The 11,096-nt window shown below is 40.8% G+C and overlaps 1 protein-coding gene across 1 annotated transcript in view; it reads right to left on the bottom strand.

The window, feature by feature from the left end:
* Positions 1-4,819, bottom strand: part of LOC117329284 (glutamate receptor 2-like) — a 107,631-nt gene extending 102,812 nt beyond the window's left edge. Inside the window, exon 1 of the mRNA XM_033887152.1 lies at positions 4,624-4,819. Within this exon, the coding sequence (XP_033743043.1) occupies positions 4,624-4,714 (91 nt within the window). The 5' untranslated portion in view covers positions 4,715-4,819. The remainder of the gene's footprint in view (positions 1-4,623) is intronic.
* Between the last annotated feature and the right edge of the window lie 6,277 nt (positions 4,820-11,096).

The following is an 11,096-nucleotide window of genomic DNA, read 5'->3' on the forward strand; positions in this document are numbered from 1 at the left end:
TGTGGGTAGCTGGCCATACCGGGTACACTACTAACCTATACGGAGGAGTGTGGGCAGCTGGCCATACCTGGTACAATACTAACCTATACGGAGGAGTGTGGGTAGCTGACCATACCGGGTACAATACTAACCTATACGGAGGAGTGTGGGTAACTGGCCATACCGGGTACAATACTAACCTATACGGGGAGTGTGGGTAGCTGGCCATACCGGGTACAATACTAACCTTTACGGAGGAGTGTGGGTAGCTGGCCATACCATGTACAATAATAACCTATACGGAGGAGTGTGGGTAGCTGGCCATACCGGGTACAATACTAACCTATACGGAGGAGTGTGGGTAGCTGACCATACCGGGTACAATACTAACCTATACGGAGGAGTGTGGGTAGCTGCCCGTACCGGGTACAATACTAACCTATACGGAGGAGTGTGGGTAGCTGGCCGTACCGGGTACAATACTAACCTATACGGAGGAGTGTGGGTAGCTGGCCGTACCGGGTACAATACTAACCTATACGGAGGAGTGTGGGTAGCTGGCCATACCGGGTACAATACTAACCTATACGGAGGAGTGTGGGTAGCTGGCCATACCGGGTACAATACTAACCTATACGGAGGAGTGTGGGTAGCTGGCCATACCATGTACAATACTAACCTATACGGAGGAGTGTGGGTAACTGGCCATACCGGGTACAATACTAACCTATACGGAGGAGTGTGGGTAGCTGACCATACCGGGTACAATACTAACCTATACGGAGGAGTGTGGGTAGCTGGCCATACCGGGTACAATACTAACCTATACGGAGGAGTGTGGGTAGCTGGCCATACCGGGTACAATACTAACCTATACGGAGGAGTGTGGGTAGCTGGCCATACCGGGTACACTACTAACCTATACGGAGGAGTGTGGGTAGCTGGCCATACCTGGTACAATACTAACCTATACGGAGGAGTGTGGGTAGCTGACCATACCGGGTACAATACTAACCTATACGGAGGAGTGTGGGTAACTGGCCATACCGGGTACAATACTAACCTATACGGGGAGTGTGGGTAGCTGGCCATACCGGGTACAATACTAACCTATACGGAGGAGTGTGGGTAGCTGGCCATACCATGTACAATAATAACCTATACGGAGGAGTGTGGGTAGCTGGCCATACCGGGTACAATACTAACCTATACGGAGGAGTGTGGGTAGCTGACCATACCGGGTACAATACTAACCTATACGGAGGAGTGTGGGTAGCTGCCCGTACCGGGTACAATACTAACCTATACGGAGGAGTGTGGGTAGCTGGCCGTACCGGGTACAATACTAACCTATACGGAGGAGTGTGGGTAGCTGGCCATACCGGGTACAATACTAACCTATACGGAGGAGTGTGGGTAGCTGGCCATACCGGGTACAATACTAACCTATACGGAGGAGTGTGGGTAGCTGGCCATACCGGGTACAATACTAACCTATACGGAGGAGTGTGGGTAGCTGGTTATACCATGTGCAATACTAACCTATACGGAGGAGTGTGGGTAGCTGGCCATACCGGGTACAATACTAACCTATACGGAGGAGTGTGGGTAGCTGGCCATACCGGGTACAATACTAACCTATACGGAGGAGTGTGGGTAGCTGGCCATACCGGGTATGGGTATGTTGCAGCATGCTGATATAGTTTACCGCTAATTATGGATACCGTCTGTGCTGGTTAAGCAACAGCATAGACTAATTGGTCCAATTGACATTTTACTCATAGAAAACACAAACAAACAAACAAAATAATGAGGTGTATGTTTTAGAAAAGGTAACATGATTCATAACGCTTTTTGTTACACAAAACATTTTGAATATGTCTTCGTAAAATATTTAATTTTAACGATAAGTTATCACATTTATTATTCATACTTAGGAACAAAAATTGGTCGGCTGTATATTTTGGTTGTCTAATTTGATAAATTCATCAGTAACAGGAAATACAGCTGTTCGCTTTTTTTATTGTCAACAGACTATTTATCGTGAATGATTAAATAAACCATACCCAGTTTAAGTTAAAACCATTGACTGCGGAACGTGATTATAAGAATGAATGTAAGAAAATAATAAAAATATTTGTTGGTACATGCTGGACATTAAAAAAAGATAACGAACACAAAACTTGGTAATCCGAAGTTTTGTCACGTGACATCATTTTTTTTAAAGCCACGTTTTGATGTTTGACGTTCTGTCATTATTGAAAATTAATAATAAGACTTCGAATATATAGCCAAGAGTTTACACACGAGGGTTTCCACTGGATACTCCGGTTTCCTCCAATAAAAGGACCCATTGCGTACAATCATTTGGTCTAACAACAGTGATGAACAAGTTCTTACAGTAAAATAGTATTTGTTTCGTTTATATTTCATATTATTTCTGAGATGAAGTATTGCGAGGGGAAAGACTTCAAGCATAAAAAATGCATCTTAAGAGGCGAGTTCTTGAAAAGGAGGGGTGCCAATTTTCTATTAACCCCACACAAAATCGGATGTTTTGAACATAATACAATATGCGGCTGATCTTTAAGTATCTTCCTAAAAAATATATTAACCTTATCACTGATTGGTAGCAAACATGTCCAAACTGGCACCATTTCCTGTGATATCGCATACGCCGCGGATTTTTGATGTTATAAGTTCCAACGGTAGCTATGATCACACCAAAGTGATTCTTACAGATGATGAATCAACCAATGGACTGGATTATAGTGCTAATATACAGAAATGACATCACGTGGAAATGGTAGTGTGACACGCAACCCGATCACTGGATGCTGGACGCATATCCCGTTTCAAGACGATTAACCGAGGACAGGAAAAATCCAATATTTTATATAACACCTGATTAACTGAGGACAGAAAAACTCCAATATTTTATATAAACACCTGATTAACTAAGGACAGAAACACTCCAATATTTTATATAACACCTGATTAACTGAGGACAGAAAAACTCCAATATTTTATATAAACACCTGATTAACTAAGGACATGATAACTCCAATATCTTATATAAACACCTGATTAACTAAGGACAGGAAAACTCCAATATTTTATGTAACACCTGATTAACTGAGGACAGGAAAACTCCAATATTTTATATAACACCTGATTAACTAAGGACAGGAAAACTCCAATATTTTATGTAACACCTGATTAACTAAGGACAGGAAAACTCCAATATTTTATATAACACCTGATTAACTAAGGACAGGAAAACTCCAATATTTTATGTAACACCTGATTAACTAAGTACAGGAAAACGCCAATATTTTATATAACACCTGATTAACTAAGGACAGGAAAACTCCAATATTTTATATAACACCTAATTAACTGAGGACAGGAAAACTCCAATATTTTATATAACACCTGATTAACTGAGGACAGAAAAACTCCAATATTTTATATAAACACCTGATTAACTAAGGACATGAAAACTCCAATATTTTATATAACACCCGATTAACTGAGGACAGGAAAACTCCAATATTTTATATAACACCTGATTAACTAAGGACAGGAAAACTCCAATATTTTATATAAACACCTGATTAACTAAGGACATGATAACTCCAATATTTTATATAAACACCTGATTAACTAAGGACAGAAACACTCCAATATTTTATACAAACACCTAAGAAACCACATTTCATTCATCAACCTTCAAATAACAACCCTAATGCTGATAACAGAAATTAATAATTATACAAATTGTCGGGTGTAGTCCAATTGGACTATTTCTATAAATGGCTAAATATTCACTATCAAAGCCGTGTAAATACAAGGCATGTTGCTGTGATTGCTACAGTTGTTCGTCTACATATGTATTGTCTATCTGAGACAATGTCGTCCTTTCTGGAAATGTCTTTGCGAAGTCAGCGTGTTAAGTGATGATTCGTATTTCACGTCGACCGTTCGGCGACGGATGCAAAGACACAATCGCTTCAAGCATGGTCAGCTTGAGGAATCAAAACTCAAACAAATGAAATCCTGCATTGTTCACATATTTTTGTGAAATTCCACTCTGCAAATAAAGATTTTTCTTTTTTTTTCAATACTTTCAGAAAGAAACAGATTTTGTTAATAGTTTATGTATCATTAACGATGAAATCTTAACCGCCTTGAGCTCTTGTAAGGCTAAACAAGCTTCGAGCCACTTTGCCCAGGAAGAATAAATGCCTTTCTTCACGTCATCCACAACAGAGGAGGCGTGTCGGTTGATTCTGTCATACATATAAAAGGTGCCACATTTCACAGCATGGCTCAAATTATCATAGAAATGCCAGAAAAAACATATATACATAAACAATACAGAACAACACTTGGACAGACACGCATCGATCTAGCGATACAATGTAGTATTATTGGCAAAACTAAAATGAAAAAATAAGAACAAACCGGTGAATTTAACTGTTTCTTCAAATATCTAAGCTATCTCGAAAATTCTTCGAAAAATATTAAACCATAATATGTAAATATAGTCACTAAAATGTAAATATTGCTTGTGTATAACTATATGGTTGTAACGGTTTAACCTGACAAAATGATTTATTTGTACACGTTATGAAGACTTACCATGCACGCACTGTTTGGACGAATTTAGTGTCCAAACTGTCGAAACGGGGAAATTCCAGAGAAAACAGAATGTTAAAATAAAATTCTGCATTGTATTTTGTGGGTGTGGAACAGATCACATACAGACCTGGTAACATCAGATAAACACTACTACTGGATAGTGACACCAAGCACAAAATAAAAATGTTTCACACAAGTCGAATCCATTAGCACACGCCGGCGTACCACCTAGTTCATCTTCTGGTGTGTTTAAGCAAGTCTACAACCAACAAAACGTCTAGAGTAATTCCGAGTTATTATCCTGAGTCTTTAAGCCGGCACCACATCCGCAAATGAGCACGGGAATTAGCCTTCCGAACACCAATTTATTGATTAGCCCGTAGTGTTCAATGTTGCGAATCCGAATAGACAGTTACCAACATAGATCGTGTGCTCCTTGATTCCAAAGGCCCTGTCACGCTCCGATCACTCCCCTCGATGGCGATCCCTACATTAAACAGAACGTCACGTTATTGCTTGGGAAATTGGATTTTCCATGTAAATTCAAAGTTGTCTGACAGACCGATTGCAGTTTTCTCCAAATCAATAACCTAACTCAATGGGTTTTTTTGCTAAACAGTACAAAACCCTGGCAGCATGGTAGCTTCGAGAGTGGCGTTCAGAACCTACCAGTTTCTATGACATTTCCTTCTTCAGAGTACTATTTGCCAATGTGCCTCACTAAAATCGCTAACATGAAGTCGTACTATAGCGGACTATAGAATACATCAGATATAATTTGATAATAAAAATCAATACGGCCTATTTGTCAAGATTCGTCGCTAACTTGAATCAAATTGAATCCAGAATCGTTTGTTAAGTAGCTAGAATTATATTACTTGCTAAAAGGTCGTTCATCACTGTGATGGTATCTTTGGGAACATTTTTTTTCAGCTGCTATCAGGAACAAAAGAACTTTTATTTTATATATACTACAGTAGACAACGGTACAGATGGAGTTGTGCCATTGTGCAACTTCTCATTGTTCAATACTGATTACCGACCACAAACTCCACACTGCCTGTTCCAGATTTCTGACTATAGGCGTCTCCTTATAGATTGTATGTCGTGCTTTCCCTAAAAGGTGATGACCCGTATTTTTCAATCTTGTCCCCATTGGATATGATGGTTTATCTCCCTTAACACAAGGGATCCATTACGCTGTCTGTTATGGAATGATTCCAGCACGGTGAAGCCACGTCGTCCATTTCCTGTCATTGGGCAGACGACACGAGTGATTTTGGGGGTATGATAAAACGACACTTACACAGACCGGTAATAATACACACGCGCACGAGCCAAAGAGAGGTCAAAACGCTAGTGAGTTATTGATTTAACTGGGACAAATTTGAGACAGGGATGCCAATATATGTAGCCAATACTTCCTGCCTTGCATTTTCAACTAATATGACTCCTAAATATATTATTGCTACATCAAAACAAAATAGTAATGACTTTAAATGTCTTGAATTTCGACACCATACTATTAGTAGATTTTGTGTCTCTGTAATAAACATAAACAAAAAACAAACAAAAAACTGGCCTCTGTCTTATCAACGTTCCTTAACTTAGGGAAACCTCTTACGTCCATAGGAAATAATTACTGGATTTAAGGGAAAAAATCTTAAGAATCTGCTCTGCTGAAAAGTGAAAATTTTCAAATGATTAATTTAACTTTTAGAATGTTACACCTCATCACAAAGGGAAAATACAGAGATATAAAAAAAAAAATAGAAGAAAATCAAAGTCGATGTGTTATATTGTTTGTTTGTGTGTAGACCTGTGTTATACATGTATGGGGTGTTTGTGTGTAGACCTGTGTTATATGGGGTGTTTGTGTGTAGACCTGTGTTATATGGGGTGTTTGTGTGTAGACCTGTGTTATATGGGGTGTTTGTGTGTAGACCTGTGTTATATGGGGTGTTTGTGTGTAGACCTGTGTTATATCGGGTGTTTGTGTGTAGACCTGTGTTATATGGGGTGTTTGTGTGTAGACCTGTGTTATATGGGGTGTTTGTGTGTAGACCTGTGTTATATGGGGTGTTTGTGTGTAGACCTGTGTTATATGGGGTGTTTGTGTGTAGACCTGTGTTATATGGGGTGTTTGTGTGTAGACCTGTGTTATATGGGGTGTTTGTGTGTAGACCTGTGTTATATGGGGTGTTTGTGTGTAGACCTGTGTTATATGGGGTGTTTGTGTGTAGACCTGTGTTATATGGGGTGTTTGTGTGTAGACCTGTGTTATATGGGGTGTTTGTGTGTAGACCTGTGTTATATGGGGTGTTTGTGTGTAGACCTGTGTTATATGGGGTGTTTGTGTGTAGACCTGTGTTATATGGGGTGTTTGTGTGTAGACCTGTGTTATATGGGTGTTTGTGTGTAGACCTGTGTTATATGGGGTGTTTGTGTGTAGACCTGTGTTATATGGGGTGTTTGTGTGTAGACCTGTGTTATATGGGGTGTTTGTGTGTAGACCTGTGTTATATGGGGTGTTTGTGTGTAGACCTGTGTTATATGGGGTGTTTGTGTGTAGACCTGTGTTATATGGGGTGTTTGTGTGTAGACCTGTGTTATATGGGGTGTTTGTGTGTAGACCTGTGTTATATGGGGTGTTGTGTGTAGACCTGTGTTATATGGGGTGTTTGTGTGTAGACCTGTGTTATATGGGGTGTTTGTGTGTAGACCTGTGTTATATTGGGTGTTTGTGTGTAGACCTGTGTTATATGGGGTGTTTGTGTGTAGACCTGTGTTATATGGGGTGTTTGTGTGTAGACCTGTGTTATATGGGTGTTTGTGTGTAGACCTGTGTTATATGGGGTGTTGTGTGTAGACCTGTGTTATATGGGTGTTTGTGTGTAGACCTGTGTTATATGGGGTGTTTGTGTGTAGACCTGTGTTATATGGGGTGTTTGTGTGTAGACCTGTGTTATATGGGGTGTTTGTGTGTAGACCTGTGTTATATGGGGTGTTTGTGTGTAGACCTGTGTTATATGGGGTGTTTGTGTGTAGACCTGTGTTATATGGGGTGTTTGTGTGTAGACCTGTGTTATATGGGGTGTTTGTGTGTAGACCTGTGTTATATGGGGTGTTTGTGTGTAGACCTGTGTTATATGGGGTGTTTGTGTGTAGACCTGTGTTATATGGGGTGTTTGTGTGTAGACCTGTGTTATATGGGGTGTTTGTGTGTAGACCTGTGTTATATGGGGTGTTTGTGTGTAGACCTGTGTTGTATGGGGTGTTTGTGTGTAGACCTGTGTTATATGGGGTGTTTGTGTGTAGACCTGTGTTGTATGGGGTGTTTGTGTGTAGACCTGTGTTATATGGGGTGTTTGTGTGTAGACCTGTGTTATATGGGGTGTTTGTGTGTAGACCTGTGTTATATTGTTTGTGTGTAGACCTGTGTTATATGGGGTGTTTGTGTGTAGACCTGTGTTATATGGGGTGTTTGTGTGTAGACCTGTGTTATATGGGGTGTTTGTGTGTAGACCTGTGTTATATGGGGTGTTTGTGTGTAGACCTGTGTTATATGGGGTGTTTGTGTGTAGACCTGTGTTATATGGGGTGTTTGTGTGTAGACCTGTGTTATATGGGTTGTTTGTGTGTAGACCTGTGTTATATGGGGTGTTTGTGTGTAGACCTGTGTTATATGGGGTGTTTGTGTGTAGACCTGTGTTATATGGGGTGTTTGTGTGTAGACCTGTGTTATATGGGGTGTTTGTGTGTAGACCTGTGTTATATGGGGTGTTTGTGTGTAGACCTGTGTTATATGGGGTGTTTGTGTGTAGACCTGTGTTATATGGGGTGTTTGTGTGTAGACCTGTGTTATATGGGGTGTTTGTGTGTAGACCTGTGTTATATGGGTGTTTGTGTGTAGACCTGTGTTATATGGGGTGTTTGTGTGTAGACCTGTGTTATATGGGGTGTTTGTGTGTAGACCTGTGTTATATGGGGTGTTTGTGTGTAGACCTGTGTTATATGGGGTGTTTGTGTGTAGACCTGTGTTATATGGGGTGTTTGTGTGTAGACCTGTGTTATATGGGGGTGTTTGTGTGTAGACCTGTGTTATATGGGGTGATTGTGTGTAGACCTGTGTTATATGGGGTGTTTGTGTGTAGACCTGTGTTATATGGGGTGTTTGTGTGTAGACCTGTGTTATATGGGGTGTTTGTGTGTAGACCTGTGTTATATGGGGTGTTTGTGTGTAGACCTGTGTTATATGGGGTGTTTGTGTGTAGACCTGTGTTATATGGGGTGTTTGTGTGTAGACCTGTGTTATATGGGTTTTGTGTGTAGACCTGTGTTATATGGGGTGTTTGTGTGTAGACCTGTGTTATATGGGGTGTTTGTGTGTAGACCTGTGTTATATGGGGTGTTTGTGTGTAGACCTGTGTTATATTGTTTGTTTGTGTGTAGACCTGTGTTATATTGTTTGTGTGTAGACCTGTGTTATATGGGGTGTTTGTGTGTAGACCTGTGTTATATGGGGTGTTTGTGTGTAGACCTGTGTTATATGGGGTGTTTGTGTGTAGACCTGTGTTATATGGGGTGTTTGTGTGTAGACCTGTGTTATATGGGGGTGTTTGTGTGTAGACCTGTGTTATATGGGGGTGTTTGTGTGTAGACCTGTGTTATATGGGGTGTTTGTGTGTAGACCTGTGTTATATGGGGGTGTTTGTGTGTAGACCTGTGTTATATGGGGGTGTTTGTGTGTAGACCTGTGTTATATGGGTGTTTGTGTGTAGACCTGTGTTATATGGGGTGTTTGTGTGTAGACCTGTGTTATATGGGGTGTTTGTGTGTAGACCTGTGTTATATGGGGTGTTTGTGTGTAGACCTTGTGTTATATGGGGTGTTTGTGTGTAGACCTGTGTTATATGGGGTGTTTGTGTGTAGACCTGTGTTATATTGTTTGTGTGTAGACCTGTGTTATATGGGGTGTTTGTGTGTAGACCTGTGTTATATTGTTTGTGTGTAGACCTGTGTTATATGGGGTGTTTGTGTGTAGACCTGTGTTATATGGGGTGTTTGTGTGTAGACCTGTGTTATATGGGGTGTTGTGTGTAGACCTGTGTTATATGGGGTGTTTGTGTGTAGACCTGTTGTTATATGGGGTGTTTGGTGTGTAGACCTGTGTTTATGGGGTGTTTGTGTGTAGACCTGTGTTATATGGGGTGTTTGTGTGTAGACCTGTGTTATATGGGTGTTTGTGTGTAGACCTGTGTTATATCGGTGTTTGTGTGTAGACCTGTGTTATATGGGGTGTTTGTGTGTAGACCTGTGTTATATGGGGTGTTTGTGTGTAGACCTGTGTTATATGGGGTGTTTGTGTGTAGACCTGTGTTATATGGGGTGTTTGTGGTGTAGACCTGTGTTATATGGGGTGTTTGTGTGTAGACCTGTGTTATATGGGGTGTTTGTGTGTAGACCTGTGTTATATGGGGTGTTTGTGTGTAGACCTGTGTTATATGGGGTGTTTGTGTGTAGACCTGTGTTATATGGGGTGTTTGTGTGTAGACCTGTGTTATATGGGGTGTTGTGTGTAGACCTGTGTTATATGGGGTGTTTGTGTGTAGACCTGTGTTATATGGGGTGTTTGTGTGTAGACCTGTGTTATATGGGTGTTTGTGGTAGACCTGTGTTTATATGGGGTGTTTGTGTGTAGACCTGTGTTATATGGGGTTTTTGTGTGGAGACCTGTGTGTATATGGGGTGTTTGTGTGTAGACCTGTGTTATATGGGGTGTTTGTGTGTAGACCTGTGTTATATGGGGTGTTTGTGTGTAGACCTGTGTTATATTGGGGTGTTTGTGTGTAGACCTGTGTTATATGGTGTTTGTGTGTAGACCTGTGTTATATGGGGTGTTTTGTGTGTAGACCTGTGTTATATGTTGTGTGTAGACCTGTGTTATATGGGGTGTTTGTGTGTAGACCTGTGTTATATGGGGTGTTTGTGTGTAGACCTGTGTTATATGGGGTGTTTGTGTGTAGACCTGTGTTATATGGGGTGTTTGTGTGTAGACCTGTGTTATATGGGGTGTTTGTGTGTAGACCTGTGTTATATGGGGTGTTTGTGTGTAGACCTGTGTTATATGGGGTGTTTGTGTGTAGACCTGTGTTATATGGGGTGTTTGTGTGTAGACCTGTGTTATAATGGGGTGTTTGTGTGTAGACCTGTGTTATATGGGGTGTTTGTGTGTAGACCTGTGTTATATGGGGTGTTTGTGTGTAGACCTGTGTTATATGGGGTGTTTGTGTGTAGACCTGTGTTTATTGGGGTGTTTGTGTGTAGACCTGTGTTATATGGGGTGTTTGTGTGTAGACCTGTGTTATATGGGGTGTTTGTGTGTAGACCTGTGTTATATGGGTGTTTGTGTGTAGACCTGTGTTATATGGGGTGTTTGTGTGTAGACCTGTGTTATATGGGGTGTTTGTGTG

This window comes from Pecten maximus, chromosome 6 (assembly GCF_902652985.1).
Source record: "Pecten maximus chromosome 6, xPecMax1.1, whole genome shotgun sequence".
In the NCBI taxonomy this organism is placed as follows: domain Eukaryota; kingdom Metazoa; phylum Mollusca; class Bivalvia; order Pectinida; family Pectinidae; genus Pecten; species Pecten maximus.